General features: G+C 67.1%; 5 protein-coding genes across 6 annotated transcripts; 4 read left to right on the plus strand and 1 right to left on the minus strand.

Annotated features, from left to right (window-relative positions):
- HDGF (heparin binding growth factor) lies at positions 1-6,844 on the plus strand. Its single transcript, XM_068995486.1, has 6 exons — positions 1-392; positions 5,582-5,658; positions 5,758-5,896; positions 5,992-6,168; positions 6,241-6,431; positions 6,539-6,844. The coding sequence occupies exons 1-6, from the start codon at positions 306-308 to the stop codon at positions 6,543-6,545; spliced, it is 678 nt and encodes a 225-aa protein (XP_068851587.1). The 5' UTR covers positions 1-305; the 3' UTR covers positions 6,546-6,844.
- Positions 6,845-7,888: 1,044 nt separating this feature from the next.
- MRPL24 (mitochondrial ribosomal protein L24) lies at positions 7,889-9,802 on the plus strand. The gene is made up of 6 exons (XM_068995381.1): positions 7,889-7,932; positions 8,756-8,946; positions 9,027-9,122; positions 9,209-9,312; positions 9,396-9,526; positions 9,607-9,802. The coding sequence occupies exons 2-6, from the start codon at positions 8,767-8,769 to the stop codon at positions 9,741-9,743; spliced, it is 648 nt and encodes a 215-aa protein (XP_068851482.1). The 5' UTR covers positions 7,889-7,932; positions 8,756-8,766; the 3' UTR covers positions 9,744-9,802.
- On the minus strand, positions 9,740-12,674 carry METTL25B (methyltransferase like 25B). Of its 2 annotated transcripts, none has more exons than XM_068995379.1 (7): positions 12,531-12,674; positions 12,121-12,248; positions 11,743-12,030; positions 11,607-11,669; positions 10,812-11,533; positions 10,188-10,346; positions 9,740-10,085 (listed from the first exon to the last, which is right to left on the minus strand). In XM_068995379.1, the coding sequence occupies exons 1-7, from the start codon at positions 12,574-12,576 to the stop codon at positions 9,740-9,742; spliced, it is 1,752 nt and encodes a 583-aa protein (XP_068851480.1). In that variant the 5' UTR covers positions 12,577-12,674. The 2 variants fall into 2 exon arrangements, with proteins under 2 accessions (XP_068851480.1, XP_068851481.1); XM_068995380.1 differs by having other exon boundaries at positions 9,800-10,085; positions 10,188-10,375.
- Positions 12,675-12,790: 116 nt separating this feature from the next.
- ISG20L2 (interferon stimulated exonuclease gene 20 like 2) lies at positions 12,791-16,397 on the plus strand. Its single transcript, XM_068995462.1, has 3 exons — positions 12,791-13,593; positions 14,499-14,699; positions 15,488-16,397. Exons 1-3 carry the CDS (start codon positions 12,916-12,918, stop codon positions 15,599-15,601), a joined length of 993 nt encoding a protein of 330 aa, XP_068851563.1. The 5' UTR covers positions 12,791-12,915; the 3' UTR covers positions 15,602-16,397.
- A 3,370-nt stretch (positions 16,398-19,767) lies between these two features.
- CRABP2 (cellular retinoic acid binding protein 2) lies at positions 19,768-23,580 on the plus strand. Its single transcript, XM_068995463.1, has 4 exons — positions 19,768-19,933; positions 21,813-21,991; positions 22,794-22,910; positions 23,046-23,580. Exons 1-4 carry the CDS (start codon positions 19,864-19,866, stop codon positions 23,094-23,096), a joined length of 417 nt encoding a protein of 138 aa, XP_068851564.1. The 5' UTR covers positions 19,768-19,863; the 3' UTR covers positions 23,097-23,580.
- Positions 23,581-24,623: the final 1,043 nt, after the last annotated feature.

Raw genomic sequence — 24,623 nt, forward strand, 5'->3', positions numbered from 1 at the left:
ATGGGGCTCGGGCCCTCCGCCGCTGCGCCGCGCCGCCGCTGACCCCGGCGCCGCCGCCGCCCCCCGCCCGGGCTCCGCGCCGGGGGGCAGAGCAGCCGCTGCCTCCGCGCCTCCCCCCCCCCCGGATTAGGGAGGTTTTTTGTTTTGTTTTGTTTTGTTTTGTTGGTGGCTTTTGGTTTTGTTTTTTTTTTTTTGGGCTAATCCCTGCCTCGCCGGGTTTTGCCTCCCAAACTTCATCCCTACCCCCCTCCTCCCCCCCCACCCCCCGCCCGCTCCCCCGGTCCCGGGAGGAGCCGCCAGCCAAGATGTCCCGGTCCAACCGGCAGAAGGAATACAAATGCGGGGACCTGGTCTTCGCCAAGATGAAGGGTTACCCGCACTGGCCTGCCCGGGTAAGGAGCTGGGGAAGGGGTGGGGGGGCGATGGGACCCACCGGTGCCCCCCCGGTGCTCTCTCCGGTGCTCCCCGTTGCATAACGCGGGCGGCCGAGGTGCTCCGGAGGATGGGGGGAGGGGGCGCACCGGGGTCAGGCTCCCCCCGTGTAACGGCGGGGGGGTGTGTCCACATTGGGGTCAGGCTTCAATCCCCCCCCTTCACCTTCCACCGGGGCCGGGGTCCAACTTTACCGGCACCTTATGTAAGGCCGGGCCCGGCGGACTTGGGGGTTACTCGGTACCGAGGCTTGGGGAGGCGCTTTCGGGACATTTCGTTGGGCTTGGGGGAATTTCACGTGTTGGAAACGACGTCCCGGGCTCCCCCGGGCCCCTTTTGTGCTGTTTATTCATTTCTCTCCCGGGGGGGGGTCACGGGTGGGGACCGCGTGGCTTTTGCCACCGCGTGGGAGTGGGAACCCCCCTTGGGCTGGCCGGTGACCGGGGCCGCATCCAGCACCGGAGCACGAGGCTGGGCCAGCCCGGGCTGAGCCCCTCCCCGGGGTGACCCCCCCCGGCTACCGGGGGTCCCTTCTCCACGTGGGGCCGCACCACGACCCCCTTCCCGCTCCGCTGCGAGACCCAGGGGAGGGGCCAGGTCGCTCCCCCTCCGCTTCACTGATGATGATCTGGGGGAGACCGGGGGAGGGGGTTCAGCCAAACCCCCCCGCCCTGACCTCGCCGGCAGGTCCCCCGAGCGCGTCCCCCGGCTCTTCGTGGCCTTACCTCTTGCCACGGGTGCCAGAGAGGTGCCAGCGCTCGCCGGGAGTTTGGCTTTAGAAAATCGATAGAATTACTGAGGACTTAGGACGGGGAGAAGGGGGGCCGTGCATACGGGGAGGGTGGGGGTGAGGGGGGGTCGAGGCCCCACCATGTGCCGGCCCCGGCACTGCCCCCGGCTCACTCCCACCGGAGAGGGTCCCGGGCGTCCCTGAGCGTGCCGGGGGGGTCCGTGCCGTGAGCCCGGGACCCCTGGGAGAAGCCCAGAGCCATGAGGGCCGGATCCCCGGCCGGGGGCCGTGGGCAGCTCTGGCTATACAACACGGCGCTGGTTATTTTTAAGCGGTTGATGATGCAGTTTAAAATTTCCTTGGAGTGTTTCCCCCCCCCCCCACACACACTCTTCTCCCGGCCTTGCTGCAAAGGGCACTGGGGCCGCCTGGAAACCCCAAATTGAGCGGAAAAGGGGAGGAATGGCGCGGTGGGCTTTAAAGGCCGAGGATCCCCCCCATCCCCTCCTCCTTTCCCCTCCCGGATTTGAATAACTTTTGTTTGGTTTGTCGGGTTCTGGCGGGGAGGCCGGGAGGGGGTTGGGAGCCGTTCGGATTTGGCACTGGCCTCCCAACGCGCATTTGAAAGCGGCTTTGCGAGGAGGAGCCAGAGGGATCCCTGGGAGCCCGGCGCCTGCTTCCACCGCCGCCTGCTCTTCCACCGCAGCTTCTCTCCGGGGGAAAGCGATGCTCCCCTGGCCCCCAGACCGGGCCCGCTGCCTCGCCCTCCTCCACCCATCTCATCGCAGCGGGGCTCGGCCCCGGTTCCCGAAAAGCCCCTGGGCCGGGTGCCCTCGCCGGGGGTGACGCCGGGTCGGGGCTCGCAAAGCTTCGTGCCGGGCTCAGCTCCCGGGGACCGAATTAGCGCCTGAGTGCGCCCAGGCCCGCTCGGGTTTCACGCCCCACTCGTCTCCCGGCTCCTGCTTTCGCCGCCACCATCATGGCAGGAGCGTTTCGGGGCTGCTGGGGCAGGCAGGGAACAGGTTTTCCCCCTCTGGAAGCAGCAGGAGGTTGGGCTCCCCAAGCCCAGGAGTGCTGGCAGATCGGGGGAAGGGGGGGTTTGGAGTGCAGCCCTCCCCACCGTGACTAATCGGTCAGGGCGAAGCAGGCAGGACTTGCCCGTGACTAATCAGGTGCTGTGATGAAACGTTACCCGGCCACGCGTGGCGTTTGCTGGGATATTTGTTTCCAACCAGGTGTGGCTGGAGCAGAGAGATACGGGAAGAAATGGAGGGGGGAGCTGGCAGCGCTGCGGGGGGGGGGGTTGTTCCTCTGACCTATTCCCTGGGGATGGCACCTGGCACCGTCCCCCAACATCAGCAGCTCAGCCCCCGCCTCCAGTGGAAACTTCTCCCTGAGAAGGGCGGCATTAAGCAGGGGGGAAACTGAGGCACGAGAGTGGGGAGATGAGTAGCTGACACCTACAGGATGATGCTTGCCTCCCTCTTCCCCTCGCCCCTTCTCTGCAGTGTCCCTGATGCCGGACCCTCGTTATCACCTCCTCGTTGGTGCTTCCCTGCTGCTGTGGGCAGATCCGCAGCCCCTCTTCCATTACGGAGCTCTGGGACAGCACGGGAGTTCGGCAGGGATGAAGCACCAGCACCACGCTGGGGATCCTGGCACCACTGACATCCCCCTTCCCGAGCATCTCCTGTTCCCATGGCCAGGTGTGCGCTGGGGTCAGGATCCTGCTGGCCATACCCTCTGGAGCAGGCTCCGGGTAATTTGCTGCCCATTGCCGGCCTGGTGCTGGGATGGGGCCCAGCGATGGCCCCAGGGCTGAGGAGAGCCCTGGGAAGTGTGTGGGTGCAGCCGTGGCACTCGGGGATGCCACAGGCCCCCCACCCGGTGCATGTTCCCCCCCCCCCCCCCGCACGTGCTTCATCAACGGTGTGTGACCCACATGAATTAATTCCATTAATTCCCCTTCCTGCCAGCCAGCTCCTTGCTGCCAGCCTTGTCCTGCAGTGGGGAAACTGAGGCCAGGAGGGGGCTGCTCCCAGCCCCCGTGGCCAGTGCAGGGCAGGCTGCATCCAGCCGTGCTCCATGGGCCAGTTGCAAAGGTGAAGAGCAGAGGTTGGGGGCAGAGTCCAGAGCGGGGTACATGTCTGTCCCTCCCCTGCCACGCTCCAGAGCTTCCCCTCCCGGGGGACCTGTCCCAGCCCATTTCCAGACCACCCCCAGCCCCCGGGTGCAGGTCCCCAGGCAAGGCCGGGCTGTGACACCAGTGCCATTTGCAGGAGCTGGCGGGGGGACAGAAATGGGCACCGTGGACTTTACCCTGGCACTGTAGCCCTGTCTCCCCCCACTGCCACCGTCCAGCGAGCGACAGGGACGGACAAACAGACACAGACCGTGACGGTGCCACGAGTCCCGGGCCCCCATCATGGGGCAGTTTGGGCAGCCCAGGGTTTTTGGGTGGGTCTGCACCCGCCTGCACTATCGGTGTCCCCAATGGGGTGTCACCCGCCTGCCCCATGTCCCCGCACCCCGGTCCCCGCCTGCCCATGCAGATAGAGCCACCGCATCCCCTTGGGGCGCAGGAGGGGCCGATAAAGGGCTGGTGCTGGCGAGAATGGGCTGTGCAGGGAATCCCACTGTCGAGGGGGATCCCAGCTTTCCCCTGTCCCATGCCCTCGGTCCACGGGCTGGGGACAGGCAGCAGTGGGCTGGGGGCACAGTGCCACAGGGCAGCCATCCCTGTAGCTGCTGCCCTTGCCTCTGCAATTGCTGCCTTTCCTTGGGGAAGGAGCTTTGGAAACTTGCTGGAGGATCTCCATCAGGGTCCTGGCACTGCAGGGGGCTGTGGGGTCCCTGTCCAAGGCTGAGGGGGGTCTGGGTTCCATGTCCTTGCCTGGGGGGCTCTAGGGCTGATGGGGCCTTTGCCACATTGTCCCAGGAGTGACCTGCAGGAACGCGGCCTGCGGGAAGCAGCAGCCCTGGCAGGGCTGGGCCGGGCTGGTGGCCGCCCCTCTGAGTCACATCGTCCCCTCCTGTCCCCTCCTCCACCGTCGGTGCCACGCGGGGATGGAGCTGCTGCTCCCAGCTGCCACCATGGGCCAGGGTCCCACTGGGGACGGGTGCAAGGGCCTGACTGACCTTTGCTCTGCTGGGGACCATCCCTGCTCCTGGAATGTCCCTGTGCCTGTGAGGAATGGGGGCATTGGGGCATGGCAGTGCCAGTAGCCCCAGGGCGCTGGGTGGGAGCACGTCACCAATCCTGAAACACCCCCTGGGTCCTGCTGCAGGATGACCTGGATGCCCCAAACCACGTTTGGGCAGCGGGGATGGCACAAAGGCGCATCCCACCCAGGAGTGGGACATCACACTGATCATCCACCACATTCTGGTGCCTGTGCAGAGCCCCTCCCCATGTCCCATCCCCTCCATCTGCCCCTCAGCACAGGGGCACGTCTTAGCTCCATTCCCAGCTCTGGGAAGGGAATCGGGAGAAACCCTTGGCCAGGTCCACCCTCAGGCACCGCATTTGGGATGGGTCGTGATGTGCTGGGAAGAAGAGGGGTAAAATGCAGGTGGCAGGAGCCCTGTCATGACACCCCAGCCCTGCTGGCTGGGGAAACTGAGGCTCAGCAAGCTGCGGGGATCATGGTGACTTAGGAAAGGTTGTGCCATGAGTCAGCAGAGCGCTGGGAACGGGACCCAGCACCTCGACCGTCTGTGCTGGCACCTTCCAGCCCGGTGACATGCTGATGCCTGCCTTGAGACCCCCACCCGCATCCTCGTTCAGCTCCTTCCACCTCCCTTTGAGGTTTTCTCAGGGAATTTATGGCTGCTGGCTGCAGGGGGGGTTATTTTTAGATGCTATAAAAAGCAGCCGGAGTTGCTTTCGCTCCGTTCCCGCTTGGCGCCTCGGGATTATTCACGCTCGGTGGAGCAGCACCTGCCTGTGGGCTTGGCACCGGCTGCTGCCTGACCCCACAGCCCTCGCCAGGCCGTCCCCTTGTCTGGTGACCCCGTTTCGGCTGGGGTGTCCCGGCAGCTGGACAGTGTCCCCCCAGGCACCCCGATCGCCATGGCTGGCCCAGGCTGGAGGCGACGCCTGTGGCTCCGCTGGCATCGCTGGCAGCGCCTGAAATTGCTGAGTGTGTCTGAGCTGGTCTAGACAAGAGCTTATGGGGAGAGGGGGTGGGAGAAGAGGAGCCCTGCTGGCCCCCACACCAGTGGGCACAAGCACTTGTTCTGTTGACCGCTTCTTGCCAGCGCTGTCTCTGGCCGGTGGGTGAATTCCCAAGGAATCACATTTTCCTTTCCCGGGCTGTGCCCATCCATAGGACGCTGGAGGGAGGTGACGTCCCGGGGTCTGAGGAGCCCCAGGGGTTCTCTGCCCTCTCTTCTCACCCTGTCCTTTGTGTCACACAGATTGATGAGATGCCAGAAGCTGCAGTCAAATCCTCCTCCAATAAGTACCAAGTCTTCTTCTTCGGGACCCACGAAACGTGAGTGGGAGCTGGGGCTTACAGGGCGGGTGGTACCAGTGGGTTTGGGAACGGTGAGATCCCCCTGCTCTCACCCCTCACTGTTTTCTCCTGGCACAGGGCATTCCTGGGGCCCAAAGACCTCTTCCCCTACGAGGAGTGCAAGGAGAAGTTTGGAAAACCCAACAAGCGGAAAGGGTTCAGCGAAGGTTTGTGGGAGATCGAGAACAACCCCACAGTCAAAGCCTCCGGTTACCAGGTGGGTCAGGAGCTGGGGGGCCTCCATCCCACCTCCTCCCCCCAGCCCATTCCTCCTTCCTGGGTGCCCTCTGTGAACCCCCCACGTTCCCACAGCCCACCCAGAAGAAGAACTGCCCCGAGGCGGCTGAGCGGGAGCCGGAGGGAGATGGGGAGAAGAAAGGCAACGCTGAGGGCAGCAGCGACGAGGAGGGGAAGCTGGTGATCGACGAGCAGTCCAAGGAGAAGAACGAGAAAGCCGGGATCAAGAGGAAAGCAGAAGATTCTTTGGAGGTACGGGGTGGGCCGCTGGGGATGGGGATGTGGGCGACCGGAGCTGGGCTGAGCCGAGCTCCCCCCGCCCAGGACTCCCCCAAACGCCCCAAGGATGCGGAGGGGCAGGAAGGGGACAAGAAGGTGGACAACGAAGAGGCCCCCAAGGAGGAGCCCAAAGGCAACCCGGGCGAAGGGGAGAAGAACAGTGACACCGCCAACGCGCCAGACACCAACGAAGCCAAGCAGGAGGGCAAGGAGGAGGTCAGAGACCACAAGGAGAGGTGAGGGTGGTGCGGTGACCCCTGTCCCCACAGCCCCCAGGCCTTGGGGGCATCTCTGGCACCACAGGGTCTGACCAAAGACCTGGATCTCTTCTTGGCCCCCACAGCCTGTAGTGGCTTCCCCGGCGAGCTGATCCTTCCCTGCCGGGTCCTGGGTGCCGCCCCGTGTCGCCCATGCCGGCTCGTCGCGTCCGGAGCTCCGGATGAGAGAAACCACCCCAAAATGAAATTTCAAAAGGAAAAAGAAAAGGAAAAAAAAAAAAAAAACTACAAAAAAAGAGAGGAATGCAGAGCAGCCCGGTACTGACCCCGAGTGCTCCGTGCCTGCCCTGCCGTGGGCGCACGCTTTGTATTAGTGATTCCTCGGGGCTGAGCAGTTGATTTGAAATAAAAGCGAATCTTGCCTTTTTAAACGCTTGTAGGCCCTGGGTTAGCTGCTGGACCCCCGTGCATGGGTGGTTTTGGGACCCTTTGGGCTGCCCAGAGAGGTGGGGCTGCTAGAGCCCCTCTGGCAGCTCTGGGATGTGGGGAGAGCGAATGGACCAGGGGGAGAGATGGGGCTGGGGCAGGGAAAGGGCCAGGGATAGGTTTTGGAGGGGAGCTAAACTAGGGACTACAAAGTCATAGAAGGCCCTGAGCTGGAAGGGACACAGAAGGATCGAGTCTTGCTCCTGGCCCTGCACAGGACACCTCAAAATCCCAGTGTCCAAGAGCATTGTCTAAACACTCCTGGACCTTTAGAATCATGAAATCATGGAACATGGCTGAGGGATCCACAGGGATCATCGAGCCCTGGCCTTGCACAGGACACCCCGAAATGCCCCCAGTCCCAATGTCCTAGAGCGTTGTCCAAGCACTCAGCTTCTGTCCTGGAATAGTGGAATATCCTGAGCAAGAAGGGGCCCGTCAGGATCATCGAGTCCAGCTCCGGGCCCTGCACAGGACACCCCAAAACCGCATCCTATGCCTGAGGGCTTGTCCTTGAGCTCCTCGAGCTGTGGCCGGGTCGGGGCTGGGACCAATCTCTGGGCACCCTGTTCCACAAAAACCCAGCGAGGAGAGGCCAAACCGGGGGGATTTGGCCGTGCCTGGCTCCCCACGGAGGGGACAGCAGAGACGCTCCCCTGCCTTGGGACCAGCCCCGGGGCCAGGGAGGGCAGCAGCAGAAAATGGAGCCGTGGCCGGGCGCCAGCCCCGGCGGGACTACAGCTCCCGGCAGCCGCTGCACCGCGGGCCGGGGGACACGGCGGGGCGGCGGCGGGACTACAGCTCCCGGCGTGCCTCGCGGCGGGACTACAGCTCCCGGCACGCGCCGCTGCAGGACTACGGCTCCCGGCGTGCCCTGCGCCGGGCAGGACCCCCCCCCCGCGCTCTCCTCAGCGCCCCCAGGCGGGGCCGCGCGTCACGGCAGCGCCAGTCCGCGCCTGCGCACGCCGGGCCACGCCCATCCCCGCTTGGCCACGCCCCCGGCCACGCCCCCCCGTAGCCGCGGGACCCGCGGGTGAGCGGGGTTGGGGTTCGGGATTTCTGTGGGGGCCCGGGGGCTCTGCGGCGCTCTTTTTGGGGTATTGGAGGGGCTTTTCCGGGGCTTGGGGCCGTTTGGGGGTGGCGGGGGCTCTGCCGGACGGCTGGGTGTCATTTTCGGCGGGGTGGCGGGGGTGTGCTCTGCGGGACCACCGGGTTCCCTTTGGGTGGTGGGGGGCTCTACGGGTTCTCTTTGGGAGTGAGGGGGGACTTTGCCATATCCATGGGGCCCTTTGGGGGTGGAGGAGGCTCTGCCGGTGTCCCCTTTGGGGGAATGGGGTCTGTGGGACCCCTGGGTCCCCTTTGGTGGGGTACTGTCCCCGGCTGTGGGGCGCCTGTGTTCCCCTTTGGGGAAAGGGAGGTGTCTGTGTGACTCCTTGGTTCTCTTTGGGGAGTGGGAGGCTCTACGGATCTCCTTTGGGAGTGGAGAGTGCTTTGCAGGACACGTGGGTCCCCTTTGGGTAGGGAAGTGCCCTTTGGGGTCTCTGGGTCCCTTCGTGGGTGAGGGATGGCTCCGCCAGTACCTGGCTCTCCTTTGGGGCTGTGGGGCTCTGTTGGGGACCGGGTTCCCTTTGGGGGTGTGGGGGTGAGAGTCCGTGGGATCCCTGAGTCCCTTTTGTGGGGGGCTGCTCTGCCAGATGCTTCGATCCCCTTCAGGGGGGCTCTTCCAGGGTCTGGGTGGGTGGGGTGCGTTGGGGCCTGATCCCCCTTTGGTGGTGGGCGGGCTCTGCCGGAGCCCTGCATCTCCCCGACCCCCCGACTGGGGAGCATGAGGCTCAGTGGCCCCCCTGACCTCCCAGTCGCCAGCACCATGCGGCTCTCGGCGCTGCTGAGTGCGGCACGGCCACGGCTGCCGCCGGGGTACCGGCACGGGATGTGGCCCCCCGACTCCATGGCCGCCCGGCTCCGCAACCCCCCGGGGCAGCGCCGCCGCAAGGTCTTCGTGGAACCCGTCGCCAAGGACGACTGGAAGGTGTTTAAGGGTGACACGGTGAGGCTCCCCCTCCCCAGGTTCCCCCCTGGCTGGCAGCTGGGCTGGGGATGCCATCTCTACCCCCCTCTCCGCCGCAGGTCCAGGTGCTGGCCGGGAAGGACGCGGGCAAGCAGGGCACGGTCACCCAGGTGGTGCAAGCCCGCAACTGGGTGGTTGTGGAAGGACTGAACGCGGTGAGGCTGGAGCAGGGAGGGCTGGAGGAGGCTGTGGGGAGGCTGGGGTGGGTCCCGGGCTGTCCGTGACCCACTGGCCCTCGCAGCACTATCGCTACATCAACCGCACGGCCAAGTACTCCGGGACCTACATCGCCAGCGAGGCACCGCTGCTGCTCAGCCAGATCTGCCTGGTGGACCCTGAGGACCGGTAACGGCCTGGGGGGTGCTGAGGGGACCCCACTGCTGCCCCCCGCCTCGGTCCTGCCCCCCTCCAACGCCGTGTGCCCGCAGGAAGCCGACAGAGGTGGAGTGGCGGTACACGGAGGAGGGCGAGCGCGTCCGCGTGTCGCTGCGCAGCGGCCGCATCCTGCCCGTGCCCCCGCAGCCACGCCAGGATGGCGTCGTCCCCGAGCAGTGGATTGGTGAGTGGGACGGCAGCGGAGGCTGAGGGGGGACGTGGCAGGGGACACAAGGGGTCAGCGCTGTCCTCTCGCCCGCACAGATGGCCCCAAGGACACGTCGGAGGAGGACGCGCTGGCCAAGACGTACCGGCCGTCCCTGAAGACGTTTGAGGAGGAGGTCATGGATGCCATGGGGATCGTGGAGACGCGCCGGGCCAAGAAATCTTACTGGTATTAACTGGGGGAGCTGGAAGCCCCCCGAGCTGGGCTCTGCAATAAACACCCCCCTCGATTTTCCATGTTTGTGGTGTGCAGCGCTTTTGGTGCGGCAGTGACTCGCTCCCACCCGGACCATCCAAATCCTGGCTTTATTGGGGTCTGTGCCCAGGGCTGTGGGGGCTCTGCCCCTCCCTGGGGGATTCTGCTTCCTGCAGATCCACGTCCTCGCTGCTGTCCCCGTCCTCGCTGTCCATGTCCAGCCTGGCCAGCACCGCGGCCAGCGGGGTCCGTGCGGCCACCAGCACCAGGTTCCGTGGGGAGAACCGGGGGTTGAATAGGGGCACAAGGGCACAGTGGAAACCTGGGAAAAAGGCAAAGGAGAGGCGGGAGAGTGGAGAGAGGGGTCCAGGCAGAGAGGAAACAGGAGAGGGAGGATCGCCCTAGCAGCCCTGCCCATGCCCACCTTGCTCCCGCAGGTAGAGCAGGCGGTCGAGCAGGATGAGGGTCTCCACAGCGGGTGCCAGAAGCTGCCCCAGGGTGCAGAATGCCACCACCTTGTGCTGCTGCTCCAGCATGGCCCCCACAGCCCCCGAGTCCAGTGGGACCCCCGCCGGGTCCAGTCCTGCAAGGGGCAGCCCCAGGTGGGCGTATCTAGGGGGCACGGTCATGAGAGGGGGCAGGGGAGTCCCAGGTAGGACTCTCCCATCCCCAAACGCATAAAGAGGGTCCCAGCAGGAAGCTCCCCCCCTCCCCAATCTCACTGGGTGCCAGGAGGAGACACAGAAGGTTGACCCCACTCCCCACACTCATTAAGAGGGTCCCAAAAAGGGGTCCCCCCCTCCCCAGTCTCACTGGGTGCCAGGAGGGGACACAGAAAGGTGTCCCCACTCCCCAAACTCACAAGGAGAGTTCCAGAAAAGCCTCCTCCCTCCCCAAACTTCTGGGGGGCTGGAAGACATCCCACAAACGGATCCTCCATCCCCAAACTCAGGGAGGGCCAGGAGATGTCCCAGAAGGAGTCCCACCTCCCCAGACTCACTGGGGACCACAAGGGGATGCAGAAAGGGGTCCCCCCGCCCAAACTCACTGGGGGAAGCCAAGGGCGTGCGCTTTCCTGCCCGGCTGCAGGCCCAGGTGCCTCTTGCCGGGGTCAGCGGCGCGGATGAGGCTCTCGAGCACGGCGCGGTAGCAGTGGGCGCGCAGGTGGGCGCTGCCCCCGCGCAGCCGCCCCTCGTACTCCTCCAGCGCGTGGCACGCGGCCTCCCGTGCCCGGTAGGACAGCTGGTGGCCGGGCAACGCCGCCACCGAGGCGCTCAGGGGGTAGCCCGGGGGGCAGCCGGGGGGCTGCGGGGCGGTTGACAGCTTCATGTAGCAGCAGCCCGCCAAGGCCACGGCAGCCACGGCGGGGCTGCGAGCAAAGTGGCACAGCAGGGCCGGGCCGAGGTCCCCGCAGGTGTGGAGCCCCGTCAGCAGCACCCGCCCCCCGTCCTCAGAGCCTCCCGGGCCCCCCAGCGGGTTCCGGGCGGCGGAGCCGGGTCCCGGGGGGTCGGGGGGCAGCAGGAATTCCCGCCAGGGAGCTGCAGGGTCCAGGCGCCCAGCCACGTGCCGTGGGGCCCGGGGGGTGAGGGGGTGCGGGGGGGGCTTTCGGCAGCGCTGTGGGGGCCTCTGGTGTCCCAGCCCCCTCATTTTCCCCAGCTCCCGCAGCAGCTCCTGGTCAAAGCGCTCGGCCAGGCCGGCCAGACGGCCATCACTCTCCACTGCAGTGACCGACAGGCCCAGGCCAAAGGCCAGGAACCGGGAAAGGTGGCCCTGGGGGGGGGACACAAGCTCAGCTGGGGTGGGGAGGATCCCCTGGGACCCTTCTGTGTCCCCCCACTCTTACCTGCCCTGCTCCGACATCCACCACGCGCTCGCAGCTGGTGGCCTGGCTCAGCCGCTGCAGCAGCTGTGGGGAACGGGGAGGATGTCAGGGGGCTGGGGGGGAGTTGTGAGGTCGCAGGGGGCTGGGGGGCACCCACCTTGCCCAGGCGCTGGATCTCGTGCTGCTTTTTGGGCTTGACGTGGCGGCGGAGCAGCGGGTGCAGGTGGGAGCTCTGGCACGGGGGGTGCGGGGACCCTCCCGGGCACCCCCGAGGGAAGGCAAGGGCCCGGGCAGCGGCAGCAAAGGCCAGGAGGGACAGGGGCCAGGCAGCCCCTGGACCCCCGTGGCCCCCCAGGAGCCCGGCCAGCTGCGCAGGGCTAGCACTGGCCAGGGCGGGCTGCCAGGCTGGGGGCAGCTGTGCCCACAGATCCTCGGTGAAGAAATCCTGCAGGGAGCGGGGTCAGTGTGGGGAACACAGCCCGGGGGGGCACAGCCCGGGGGGGGCACAGCCCGGGGACAGCTTTGGGACACTCACGATGACGAAGGCGTCGAGCAGGGGCCGGTAGAGCGTCAGGAGGCGGATGATGTCAGCGGCTCGACGCTGCTCCGGGCGCTGCTGCCGCGGGTGGGGGGCGGGACGGGGGGCGGCTGCCATGGCAGCACCTGGGGGTGCAGGGGGGGATCGGCCCCGAGGCGCTGGAGTCACCCCGGTGCTCTGGCACTCTGACATCACCCCGGGCCTCACCGCCCTGCCCGGCTCTGCCCGTCCCATTCAGCACTCACATGACGTCATCACACAGTGACGTCACGCGAGGATGCGCTAACCCCTCCCGCCATGACGTCACGCGTGTGAAACACACACACACACACACACAGAGGCTCCCCCACCGATACCCTCCCCTCCCCCCCCCCGGAGCCATGACATCACCCAGCGGCATCGCTCACCCTCGAGCACCCGTGACGTCACCGGGCCTGCCGGGACACCGGGCATGTCGCCGATGCGCCGTGACGTATCTCTGACGTCACCAGTTACGTCACGCAGCCGCCGCGGCCCCGCGCGCGCCCCTCAGCCCCCGGCGCCGCCGAGTTCCCGCCGCGGCGCGCGTGGATGACGTCACTGCCGGTACCGGTCCGGCCGCGTGTCTCCCGGTAACTTCCGGTTCCGGGGCGCGGAGGCGGCGGGGGGGGTGGGAGCGGGGGTCTCTGGTGCCGGTGTTGGGGCGCTCCGAGGGCCGCGAGTCCCGCTGTGTCAGGGCCTCCCCGGTGCCGAGCGGCCCCGCCGCTGAGCCGCCTCTCCGCCCCGCAGCAGCCGCGGCCCGGTCCCGCCGCCATGGAGGATTTGATCCTCAACGTGGACTTCGCCGCCCCCGAGGGCCGCCCGAAGAAGGAGCCGGGCAACCGAAAGCACCAGAGCTTCGTGCGGCGGCGGCGGGAGCTGGAGCGCCGGGGAGTCCTGCGGCAGAAGCAGCTCCCGGCGGCACCGGGCGGCCCCCGGCGGGCCCCAGCACGGGGGAAGCCGCGCTCGGGCCGGCGCAGGTCGTGCCCCAAAGAGAACGGCCCCGCCGCCGCCGCCCCCCAGTGCCCCCCGGTCCCCCAGAACGGCCCCACCGGGGCCGATGCTCCCGCTGAGACCAAGGGGAAGGGTCGGGGGGCGGCTCGGGGCTCCGCCAACGCTGCTGGAGCCCCCCCGGCGTCCCAGAACGACTCCGCTGGGAGCGGCGCAACCGCTAAGAGCAAGGGGAAGGGGCGGGGGGCGGCTCGGGGCAGCGCCAGGGCCGGCGGGCCGCCCCCCAAGCTCGTGGCCGTGGACTGTGAGATGGTGGGCACGGGGCCCGGCGGGCGCACGAGCGCCCTGGCCCGCTGCAGCATCGTGTCCTACGAGGGCGACGTCGTGTACGATCGGTACGTGCGGCCCGAGGCGCCCATCGTGGACTACCGGACCCGCTGGAGCGGCATCCGCCGGCACCACATGGACAAAGCTGTGCCCTTCCGCCAGGCGCGGCAGCAGGTGCGGGCACGGGCTCCGGGGCCGGGGGATGGGGGCCGGGAGATGTGGGACGGGGCTCTGGGGGATGTGGGATGGGGCTGGGGGATGTGGGACGGGGCCGGGGAATGTGGGAGGGGGCTCTGGGGGATGTGGGATGGGGCTGGGGGATGTGGGACGGGGCCGGGGAATGTGGGATGGGGCTCTGGGGGATGTGGGATGGGGCTGGGGGATGTGGGACGGGGCCGGGGAATGTGGGAGGGGGCTCTGGGGGATGTGGGATGGGGCTGGGGGATGTGGGACGGGGCCGGGGAATGTGGGAGGGGGCTCTGGGGGATGTGGGAGGGGGCTCTGGGGGATGTGGGACGGGGCCAGGGGATGTGAGAGGGGTCTCTGGGGGATGTGGGATGGGGCTGGGGGATGTGAGGCCGAGCTCTGCAGCTCAGGGCCTTGGAGTGGGAGTGGGTGGCTGCAGGGTGAGGGGCTGGGGGTGAGGGTGAGGAAACAGGTGGGGGGCTGCAGGGCTTGAATACGGGGCTCAGGGCTGGGTTTATGGGCTGGGCATGAGGGGCTGCAAGGCCTGGCTCTGCGTCTCGTGGGTTGGGGGACGTCAGGCCGGGGGTGGGGGTTGTGGGGCTGCGGGTGCAGGGCTGGGCTTGTGCTCTGGAGCAGGGAGTGGGGAGTTGCAGGGCCACGGGTGGGGGGCACCGAGTTGAGCTCTGCAGCTCAGGGGCTGCGTGGGGGTCCAGGGCTGCCACGTTCCCTGCCTGCCCTGTGGGGCACAGGGATTGTCCCCACGCTGTGCTGCTCCCACCCAGCCCCACAGCTCTGCCCTGTGGGGCTGCGCCCTGTTCCTGGGGGGGCAGAAACTTCCCATGGAGCACGGAAGGCGCTGCTGGGGGTCTCAACCCCGTCCTCCTCCTCCGCAGGTGCTGCGGATCCTCGCTGGGAAGGTCGTGGTCGGCCATGCCATCCACAATGACTTCAAGGCACTCCGGTACTCGCACCCCAAAGCTCTGACCCGGGACACGTCCCAGATCCCGCTGCTGAACCGCCGTGGTGGCTTCCCGGAGAACGTGTCCATCTCCCTGAAGCGCCTCACCAAAGCACTGCTGGACCAGGACATCCAGGTACTGTGGCTGGAGCCCCCCAGGAGGTGGGGACCCCCTGTACCATGCCAGGGTGACAGTGGGGACACTGGGGGGGGGAGTTCATGTACCATCCAAGGCACCCCGAGTTCAGCCACTGCTGCCAGTCCTGCAGCGAGGCAGCCCTGGGCCTCAGTTTCCCCTTCCCTGGAAAGCACCCTGGTGGGAGGGGGGACCCCTCAGCTCAAGCCCTGCAGCCTCAGGGGGGCTTTTTCCTGCTCTTTTCCCCTTACTATCCATGCACCCACCCCCAGTGCTGCCTGCACCTCCCTGATTTTCTCTGTATCCCTAAATCTGCCTACACTCCCCTAAGCTCCCCTCATCCCCCCCAGAGCTTCCCGTACCCCCAGATCTGCCTGCACCCCCTTACTTTCATGCATCCCCCCCGTTCTGCCTGTACCCTCCCAAATCTGCCTGCATCCCCCATTCTGCCTGCACCCCAGCCACGGTTACTGGCACCCCCTCATCGCCCTGCATCTGCCCACCCAGGCTGCCTGCACCCCAACCACGGTTACTTGCAGCCCCTGATGTGCCTGCAGCCCCCTGGAGCTGCCCATATCCCCTGATCTTCACACGTTCCCCCAGCTGATCCACCTGCACCCCCAAATCTTCCTGCACACCCTCATCTCCATGTATCCCCCCACCTGTGCTGCAAGCATTGCCCCACAGCTACCTGGGCTCACAGTGCTGCCTGCACCCCCTAAGCTCTATAAATCCCCCCCATTCTAGCTGCCCCCCCAAAATGTGGCAAATTGTGTCTGTCCCCACAGGTAGGGAAAAGTGGTCACTCCTCGGTGGAGGACGCCCGAGCCACCATGGAGCTGTACAAGGTGGTGGAGGAGGAGTGGGAGCAGCACCTGCAGCAGAACCTGGAGCAGGAGTGACACCCCGGGGGGCTCAGAGTGACACCCCCAGCCTGGTCCTGCCTCCGGGGGGGCCCACAGTGATGGCCTCAGCCCGGTCCTGCCTCTTGGGGGGCCCAGAGTGATGCCCCCAGGCCTGGTCCTGCCTGTCAAGGGCCCCTCGAGTGCTGAGGGGCTGCCTCATCCCGTCCGTGGAGGATGAGGAGCCAGGTGTGACGTCCCTGAGCCCGACGTGCCTTGTTGTGCCGCTGCTGTTCCTCCCCTGTTCTCCCCAGGATGTGGGGAGGGCCTGGGACGGTGCCTTCCCCAAGAGGGGTCTCTGGGATCCTGCGCTCTCCCGAAAACTTTGGGGCTACTGCTGGTCCTGATCTGGGAGTGGCGTTGGGGCAAACTGAGCACAGCCCCCATCTCTGGGGCTTTGGGAATGGAGCGGGCTCCTTCCTCTTCCCAAAACTACCTCTGTCAGCGCCGGGAGCTGCCGCTGCGCCCCGGGACGCAGTGTAGGAGCGGGTGGGACTCAGATCCCTCTGGAAAGTCCCCGCTGTGCTGTGGGAGCGGCTTTCGTCGGCGGTGAAGTTCCACCTTCCTCGTTGTGCAAGGGGTGGAACAAACCTGGGCATGGGGAGCAGCGTCGCCCCATCCGCCTGCCCGAGCCCCCCGTGCTGTCCCGGGGACGACCCCAACACCCGCGGGCGAGTCCCCCCCGCGCTGGCCCGGGGACACCCCCGGCACCGGCGGGTGGCCATACCCTGAAGGCGCCTGAGTCCGACGGGAACTGCTTTGAACTGAAAGGTTTATGTGCAAAATCCTAATTAAAAAGAAATTATTAACGAGCTCTTCCTTTCGGTGGGGGTGGGGAGGATCCCCCGGCCCCGGTGGGCGGCGGTGGGGGTCCCTTACCGGGCCGAGGGCTCCGGGCAGGCCCCCGGGGCGCTGCCGTCACCCGGCACCCGCCGACATCTGCATCCCGCGGGCTCTTCCTCCGCCTCCTCTTCACGCCAGGGACGAGCTGGCCCCTTCCCCGGCTCTGGGCACCCCCTCTGACCCCCTTTTCTGCTTGAAGCAGCCGCGGGTCCCTGGTGTTGCTGTAACCGCGGGGCCGCGGCAGCTCCGGGAGCGCTGCCGGGGCTGAGCCCGCAGCCGCCTTCGGGGATCCCCCCGCCCGCGCCGGGTTGGACGCTGCCCCGAGCCCCCGACGTGCGTCACTTTTTCCAGCGTTTCCTCATGTTTACGTGGCTGCGCTTGGCTCGGGGCGGTAGAGCCCGAGGGAGGGTTTTGGGGTGTACAACCCCACAGTGGGAGGGGCCCTTCCCCCTTTATTTGGGGTTGAACACGCAGATCTGGGTCCCCCCCAAAGTGCTGGGGAGCGGACGCTCGAGCATCCCGCGGGCCGGCAGCTTGCGGAGTTTTGGGGGGGTGCATCCCTCCCGCTCCTGCCTTGCACACCCGTCCCTACGGCCCGGGTGGGGGTGGGAGAGCTGTCAGAGCCCCAAAATCCAAAGGAAGGTGGGAGGGCGGAGGAGCAGGCGGGAGCCTTTGTGTCTGGGCTGGGTTTGGCGGTGATTAGGGCTTTACAGCGGTTATAAATGGCCGGTCGTTAAAGGGGTTTATGGCCCTGGAAATGAGAAGCAGCCGGCCGGGCCCCAGCCCTCGGCGGGTGCGGGATGCGGGTCAGGGTCCCGGGGGCTTCGCTTCAATCTCACCCCGGGGTCCCTCCGGGTGGGGCTGGGGACCGGGCCGGGGCTGGAACAGGAGGAGGCTCCCGTGGCTGAGGAAGGGTCCCGGGGCTGGGGCAAAATCCTGGCGGTGGGGCAGAGTCCCGGGACTGAGGAAAGGTCCCAGGGCCAGGGCAGGGTTGGGCTGGATCAGGGTCCGGAGCCAGGGCAGGGTCCTGGAGCTGAGGAAAGGGGTCCCCCCTGGGCAGGGGCTGTGGCTGGACCGGGGTCCTGGCCCAGGGCAGGGTCCCGCTGTGGCGGCACAGCAGCGGTCTTGGGGCACGTGGGCTCCGTCCCGCCCCGCAGCCGGGGGTCCCATCGGCCACGGGGCCGGGGCCGGACTCGGTCGCGCCGTCCAGCTGTGTTTCATTTCCGCAGCGGCCGTGGCCGTGGCCAGAGGCGGGGGGTGGGGGCTGCGTCCCGCCAGCTGGGAAGGATTTGTGGGCACATGGGGCGGAGACGACGGGTGACCTGCCCTTGCTCAGGCTTCAGCCCCCCAGCCCCCCACACTGGAGCCCCCCATCCTCTCTCCCAACGCTGCGGAAACTGGGATGACCCCCAACAGCTCTGGCTTCTGTATGGGGTGAGGGTACCCCACCCCATACCCTCCCGGGCTGGATCCCGGGCACCGGGGAGGGGGGGAACATCCCCAAGCAGCCACATCCTCCCAGGAGGGACTCTGGGGCACCGGCAGCATCTTGGGGGGGGGGGCCCACGGGGATACTGGGGCAGCGATGGACCCCTGCCTGGGATGGGGGAGCCCCCCCCGGTTTGCACTCAGGATTTCTGCGGTTTGAGAGGATTTTTGCCGGGAAGGGGGGTGCGGGCGGTGGATGGTGCCGGATATTTCCAGAGGCTGAGCCAGCTGCTGCTGCCCTGGCACTGGGACATGGCTCCCCACCCGCCTCCCAGAGAATCTGTGCCCTTCCCAGGGGTGACCGGCGCTCCAGGGGGGGGTTATTTGGGGCCAGTGGCTTGCCTGCCCACCCCAGAGCTTCACCGGGATGGGAGGGAGAGGAGGGTGGGGTGCGAAGGCTTTATCCGCCCTTCCCGGCAGAATCCCTTCCAGATGTGGGGCTGCCGGTGCTGGCGTTCATAACCCCACTGGGTCATGGTACCCAGCACGGGACCTGGGGGATGGGGGTGCCCCGAGGGCTTTGCAGGCAGATCCCACCCCAGCCCCTCCACCCACTTACCCTGAAATGCAGATGCTTTTTTTTTTCCCCCCATTTTCCCCAGATTTGGAGCAAACCCACAGCCCCGCCCCTCCTGTGACTCCAGGATGGGGGGGGGGGACACAGCTCCTGCATCCCTGGGGTGGTTGGGGTGACGCTTCACCAGCACCCCCTCCCCGAGCCCCTGCAGCTCTGCCTGTCCCTGTCCCCTCTGGCACGGCCTCGGCGCTGCTGTAGGTGAGGTTGTGTCAGTGCTTGGTGAGAAATCCTGTTCTTCGGGGGATTAGGGATGCGGCAAGCCGGGACATGGCTCACCGGCCCGAGCCGGAGGTTCTGGGGGCACAGGGGGGATGTGACCAGGAGGAGGGAGGCGGCGGGGGCTCTGCTGTGGCCTTTTCACCCCGAATCGGAGCAGAAACGTCTCTCCTTCCATTCCAGAGCTGCTGCTAAACCAGAAACGCCATTTCTTGCTTTTCTTGCCCAGAACCGGCCCCGCGGCACAACCTGCCCTTCCCGCGGCGGTTCCCAGGGCTGAGAAACCTCGGGAAATCCCTCGGCGCTCCTTACCTGGCTGGGACCAGCGTTTCACCTGCCCCTGGCAGCTCACGCCGAGCTCGGCCGCAGCCCCCCTGCCCTGCCCGCACACGAGTGTGCACAGACACGCGTGTGAGTTTGTGTGTGAGTTTGTGTGTGATCGTGTGGCTGGGAAAGCCGCTGGCGTTGCACGTACTCGTGCCCACACGCGTGTACGAGTGAGCACAGGCACCTGCACACACTCCCGTGCCAACGTCACACCTGTGCAAACATGCGTGTCCCCTGCACACGCACCGGCCGTGCCACCCGGGAGGGGGGGTGGGTTTGGGGGTACACGCAGCTGTGGGGGGACGCGTGGAGATCAAGGGGCGCAGGCGGCTTGGAGGGGTACAGGCAGATTTGGGGGGTGCAGCAGCTCCTGGGGGTGCAGCACATGTGGGGTACAGGCAGTTTCGGGGGGGATGCTGGAGTTTAGGGGGATACAGGCAGCTCAGGGAGATTCAGCCAGCCTGGGGGGGGCAGGGAGATTAGGAGGGTGCAGATCTTGAGTGGGATGGGAGGAGTTTGGGGGGACAGGCAGACCAGGTGGTGCCTCCAGCCTGCACCCCCCTCGGCAAATCGGGGCGGGGGGCTCCCTCTGGGCTCTCCCTCCGCAGGTGAGCGCCGAGCCCCCGGGCCGGGGCCGGGGCCGGGGGGTGGGACCAGCCCGGCGATAAAACGGCGGCGCGGGCGGGACGGGACGGACGGACGGAGGGAGCCAGCGGCGGGGCCGGTGCCGGTGCGGAGGGAGCGGTGGATCCCTCGAACCGCTGATTCCCCCCTCGGTCCCCTCCCTGCGCCCCCCACGCCGGCAGCCGCGATGCCCAACTTCTCCGGGAACTGGAAGATGAAGAGCTCGGAAAACTTCGAGGAGCTGCTGAAGGCGCTGGGTGAGCGGAGCCCCACTCCCCCTCCGGGACTCCCTCGGGCTGGGGGGGGAGGGCGCAGGGGAGGTGGCGGGGAGGGCTTCCCCCCATCTCCCCTCCAAATCCTCTTCCAGCCCGGGAGTCGCGGTGCCCGGAGCCGCCGTGTTCCGGGGGGACCTCTCTGCTCCCCCTTTTAACAAAGCCCTCGCGGTTGGTGCCCCGCTGAGGAAACAGAGGCACGAGGGGGCCGGGCAGCGTGTCCCGCTCCCGAGGGGTCCTGCACGGCCCCTGTGGGTCCCCCTCCTTCCTGCCTCAGTTTCCCCACCCTGCCGGTCCCCCAAGCATGGGCACCCCCAAGCACCGACTCTGCCACCACCCCGGTCCCCTTCAGTCCCTGTGCCCCCCACCCCGAAGGCACCGCGGGCTCACCTGCCCCGCGGATCCTGAGTACAGCCGCTGTCCCCAAAAGCAGCCCAGGCAGGACCCCGCTGTGTTGGGGTCCCATCCTCACAGGCCTCGTCTCGGGCCCCTTTGCCCCCCACCGCGGGGCTGTGTCCCCGGTGAGCGGGGGTGGGGAGGGCCAGGACCCATCGCAGGGGCTGGAACTGGGGGGGCACAGGCTGGGGAGTCCCCGGGGCTTTGGGCAGGATCAAATCCGGCTCCCCACTGCTCCCCTCCGCCTGACCCGCTCCTCGCCAGCCGGGGAGCTGCCGGAGCAGAATATTTTCCAGGTTAGGGGATACGTAACGAATATTTCAGGATAATTATCACTTTCTTGGGTTTCACTCCCGATCCCCCGTCGCCCCTTCTCCCCGCCCTGGCCTCGCTGCTGGAACCGGCTCGGGGAAAACCTCAGCAGGAAAATAAATCTGCCAGCCCCCCCGGAGCCCTCTTCCTTTCCCACGGCGCAAGTGGGGGCTCCTGCCGGCTGGTGCCCCCGGCCCTCCTGGAGGGGCTGGGGGGTTTATCAGTGCCCCGGACTGACTGACCATGCCGCCCTACCCCGGTTTTTGCTCCCTTTGGGGGCTGTTTTTTTCCCCGTCGCCCCCCGCCAGCATCCCGTGGGGGGCTGTGTCTGCCTGCTCGAGGTTTCGGGCATCCCCCCGCTGTGAATCAGGCCTCGGGGGGAGGGAAGGGACCTGGGGGTGTTCGTGGGGACTTGGCGTGGCCGTCGAGGGGACCCCTCGAGGACCTGTCCCTTCCCACTTCAGGGGAGTTCGGCTCCTGGAGCCCCCCGAACACCCGCAGCCCCGTCCCTGTGCCGGGGGCACCTCCTTTGTGCAGGGACCCTCTCGGGAGCGGTGGGCAGTACCCACCCGGAGGGTGACATGGGAACAATGTCCCCAAAGAGCAGCTCCCCCTGTGACAGCCGGGGGCTCCAGGACATGATGGATGAGCCGCCTCTGGAGCGGGGACAAAGCCCCAGCTGCCCCGCCGTTGGCGAGGGGGCTGCGGGGGGAGACGTGGGACCCCTCGGGGGGGTCACGCAGGTCACCAAACACAGAGCTTGGACTGGGGCCCTTGTCCCCGCTGTCACCCCGCTCTGGGTGAGCCTTTGCCCCCGTCACCCCCGTCCCTTCCCCCGGGCGCATCCGGCGCCAACCCCGGCACCCCCCTCCCGCCCCCTCCACCAGGTAACGAGAGCCAGATGTGGCCCAGATGTGGCCGGGGGGGGCTCGTCCGTCCCCCCATGGGTTGCCTCGAGCCACTTGCAGCGCTCGGTGTGCCCTGGGACGTGTCACTGCCAAGTGTGGGGGCCGCGGCCGCGGCCCCCCCGTGCTCCCCCAGGCTCGGGGCGGGGCCGCGGGGTCCTCATCGCCCCGAGGGTACTGAACCAGCCCGGTTCACCGGGGGACGCTGCGGGTGCGGAGGGGGAGCTCGGTGCCACCGTCCCCTTCTCCAGGTGTGAACATGATGCTGCGGAAGATCGCGGTGGCGGCGGCGGCAAAGCCGGCGGTGGAGATCCGGCAGGACGGCGAGAGTTTCTACATCCGCACCTCGACCCCCGTGCGCACCACCGAGATCCGCTTCAGGGTGGGCGAGGAGTTCGAGGAGCAGACGGTGGACGGGAGGCCCTGCAAGGTGGGAACACGGGCACGCACGGGCACCTGCACATGTGTGTGTGTCTGTGTGTTGTGAGTGCTGTGCGTGTGTAACTGAGTGTGTAAATGTGACTCTGTGCGAGTGTGCTCTGTGTGTGTGTGTGACTGTCACTGTGTGTGAGTGTGTGCACACTTTGCACCAGGGCAGGAGCTCTGCACACTCATGCCCACACACACATTGCACGGAGCGGCAGCACCCTTGTGCACACACAGACGTGTGTAAGTGTGTAAGTGTGTCTGTGCACACACGTGTGTTTGCACAAACGTGTTTGGCACGAGGGCAGGAGTTCTCAGTGGTGTGTGTGCGCGCCGCCCCACATTGTCCCCGCGGCGTGGGGCTGCTGCCCCTCTGCCTGCACCCCAACCTCTCCTGAGCTCCCCATCCCCTCTCTGCATCCCCCATCCTTCCCTGGGCCCCCCAACCCTTCCCGGTGCCCCTCATCCCTTCCTTGCACCCCCTTAACCTTTCCTGTGCACCACAAAACTTCAATCCTTCCCTGTGTCCCCAACCTCTCCTGGTGCCCCCAATCCCTTCTGGTGCCCCCAACTCCTTGTTGTGCCACTCAACCCCTCCCTGTGCCCCCAACTTCTCAACTCCTTGTTGTGCCCCTCATCCCCTCCCTGCACCCCCCAGGTGCCAGATGAGCCCGGCCACCTGTCTGGCGCAGGGACAAACGGCCCCGTTCCGCTCTCAGGCGTGGTGACAGATGCTCTGGTGTGGCGGGAGGTGTCCCCAGGGGGTTCCACACCCGCACCCAGCGCTGCCCTCTGTGCCCCCGCAGAGCTTGGCCAGGTGGGAGAGCGAGAACAAGATGGTGTGTGAGCAGCGGCTGCTCAAGGGCGACGGGCCCAAGACGGGCTGGTCCCGGGAGATGACCAACGATGGGGAGCTCATCCTGGTGAGTGGGAATTCGGGGCACTGGGGGCAGCGCTGCCCGCAGTGTGTCCCCTCATGGAGAGGGGTGGGAGGGGGAGGGGAGGGGAGGGGAGGGGAGGGAGCACGGCCGTGCCTGTGACCCTGCTTCTCCTTGCAGACCATGACGGCCGACGACGTTGTGTGCACCAGGGTCTACATCCGGGAGTGACCCCCCCGCTCAGCTGACACCCCCATATTCCCCCCTCCCTCACCCCGGCTCCCCTCAGTCCCCTCCACTCGTCCCCCGGCCAGGGGGAGGGTGTTGCATCTCCCCACGGGGGTACATCAGCGAACCCCCTTTTTTTGGGGACACACACACACACACACACACACACACACGGCTCTCCCCCTCTCTGCAGGGCGGAGTCTCTCCAGGGGCAGGAGAATCTCCTGTTCTGGCCTCGCTCAGCTGCGGACGAAGCGCTCGGGGCCTGGCGAGGTGCCGGGGTGCTGCGGGGGGTAACGCGGCCCCTCCCTGGCCTTGGGGCTGGTTTGAGCTGGTTTGGGTTTGGGTTGCTGGTGGTTCCCACAGCCCCCAGCCCTGCCCCGTGCCCCCTCCCCAGTATTTATTTGTGAATATTGTACCAGAAGGGAGCACCAAACCCCCCCCGCCTGGGGCAGTGCCAGGTCCGAGCCCCCCAGGGTCCAACTTCCCTCTGCCACCTCCCCCCTTTTTCAATAAATGTCTTATGACTCCCCTGTGGTGTCCCTGTCTCTCCTCCTGGTCCCACTGGCACACAGATCCCGCATTCTGGGTCTCATAGTCTGGATCCCACGTCCCAGATGCTGCACCCCGGATCCCACACCCTGCATGCTGCACCCCAGATCCTACAGTCTGAATCCCACACCCCGGATCCTGCACACCACATCCCACACCCTGGATTCCACACCCCGGATCCTTCAGCCTGGATCCTGCACCCCACATCCGCTCCCCGGCCATTGCGCAAGGGGCCGGGGGCGAAGGCGGCAGCTGGGTTGGCACATCCCGGCGTGGGAAGCGGGTGGTGGCTCTGAGGTGACCGCGGGGTGACTGTGGAGCAGGGAGGGCGTCGTGGGGCTGCCTCAGCTCTAGCACGGGGGTGAGAGACCCCATCCCAGCTGGGGTGGGGGAGCCAGGGGCGCCTGTGGGTGCTGCCGGCTGGGATGCGGCTCTGGGGGTTTCCCAGGGATGCTTTCTGGGGGCTGCCTGATAATTGCTCTGCATGGGATGGCATTAATTACCCCCGGATGGGGGGCTCAGCCCGTGTCCCCGCCCCCCCCGGGGCTAAGCTGGGGAGGTGCAGGAAGGGTCGGGTGCAGGGAGGCTCGGGGTGCAGGAGTGCCCTGCCTCGAGGTTTGGGGTGCTGTGCCCCCCGTGCCCTGCCCAGCTCGGCTCTCACGGAATGGGGCGGGGCCCCTCGGCCAGGGCAACCCCCGAGCCGCTGTGGGGCAGGAGGGGGGCACTGCCCCACCGAGCTGAGCCGTGCGGTGATGGGGGGGGCCCTGAGCAGGGGCACAGAGAAGGGAGCCAGGGCTCAGGGTTGGCTTCTCTCCCACGCCCGGGGTGTGATCCTGTACCCCCGGGAGCGCGTCCAGGAGCGGGAAGGGTGGAATTACACCTTCCCTGGGGAGGAGGAGGAGAAGGAGAAGGGGGAGGAAGGCTCGGGTATCTCCAGGTGGACACTTGGCAGGCGCCCATCACCCCGTCGCCGTTCCC

Source organism: Aphelocoma coerulescens, chromosome 25 (assembly GCF_041296385.1).
Source record: "Aphelocoma coerulescens isolate FSJ_1873_10779 chromosome 25, UR_Acoe_1.0, whole genome shotgun sequence".
NCBI classification, from domain to species: Eukaryota; Metazoa; Chordata; class Aves; order Passeriformes; family Corvidae; genus Aphelocoma; species Aphelocoma coerulescens.

Excerpts from the sequence above, each read along its gene's own strand:
- CRABP2 (XM_068995463.1), top strand. The coding sequence starts at position 19,864 with ATGCCCAACTTCTCCGGGAACTGGAAGATGAAGAGCTCGGAAAACTTC. Across the intron at positions 19,934-21,812 it reads GGAGCTGCTGAAGGCGCTGG|GTGTGAACATGATGCTGCGG; the intron begins GTGAGCGGAGCC and ends CCCCTTCTCCAG. Across the intron at positions 21,992-22,793 it reads TGGACGGGAGGCCCTGCAAG|AGCTTGGCCAGGTGGGAGAG; the intron begins GTGGGAACACGG and ends GTGCCCCCGCAG.
- ISG20L2 (XM_068995462.1), top strand. The coding sequence starts at position 12,916 with ATGGAGGATTTGATCCTCAACGTGGACTTCGCCGCCCCCGAGGGCCGC. Across the intron at positions 13,594-14,498 it reads TCCGCCAGGCGCGGCAGCAG|GTGCTGCGGATCCTCGCTGG; the intron begins GTGCGGGCACGG and ends CCTCCTCCGCAG. Across the intron at positions 14,700-15,487 it reads TGCTGGACCAGGACATCCAG|GTAGGGAAAAGTGGTCACTC; the intron begins GTACTGTGGCTG and ends CTGTCCCCACAG.
- HDGF (XM_068995486.1), top strand. The coding sequence starts at position 306 with ATGTCCCGGTCCAACCGGCAGAAGGAATACAAATGCGGGGACCTGGTC. Across the intron at positions 393-5,581 it reads ACCCGCACTGGCCTGCCCGG|ATTGATGAGATGCCAGAAGC; the intron begins GTAAGGAGCTGG and ends TGTGTCACACAG. Across the intron at positions 5,897-5,991 it reads TCAAAGCCTCCGGTTACCAG|CCCACCCAGAAGAAGAACTG; the intron begins GTGGGTCAGGAG and ends ACGTTCCCACAG.
- MRPL24 (XM_068995381.1), top strand. The coding sequence starts at position 8,767 with ATGCGGCTCTCGGCGCTGCTGAGTGCGGCACGGCCACGGCTGCCGCCG. Across the intron at positions 8,947-9,026 it reads AGGTGTTTAAGGGTGACACG|GTCCAGGTGCTGGCCGGGAA; the intron begins GTGAGGCTCCCC and ends TCTCCGCCGCAG. Across the intron at positions 9,313-9,395 it reads CTGGTGGACCCTGAGGACCG|GAAGCCGACAGAGGTGGAGT; the intron begins GTAACGGCCTGG and ends GTGTGCCCGCAG.
- METTL25B (XM_068995379.1), bottom strand. The coding sequence starts at position 12,576 with ATGCCCGGTGTCCCGGCAGGCCCGGTGACGTCACGGGTGCTCGAGG. Across the intron at positions 12,249-12,530 it reads GACGTCACGGGTGCTCGAGG|GTGCTGCCATGGCAGCCGCC; the intron begins GTGAGCGATGCC and ends CTGCACCCCCAG. Across the intron at positions 10,086-10,187 it reads GCTCTACCTGCGGGAGCAAG|GTTTCCACTGTGCCCTTGTG; the intron begins GTGGGCATGGGC and ends CCTTTTTCCCAG.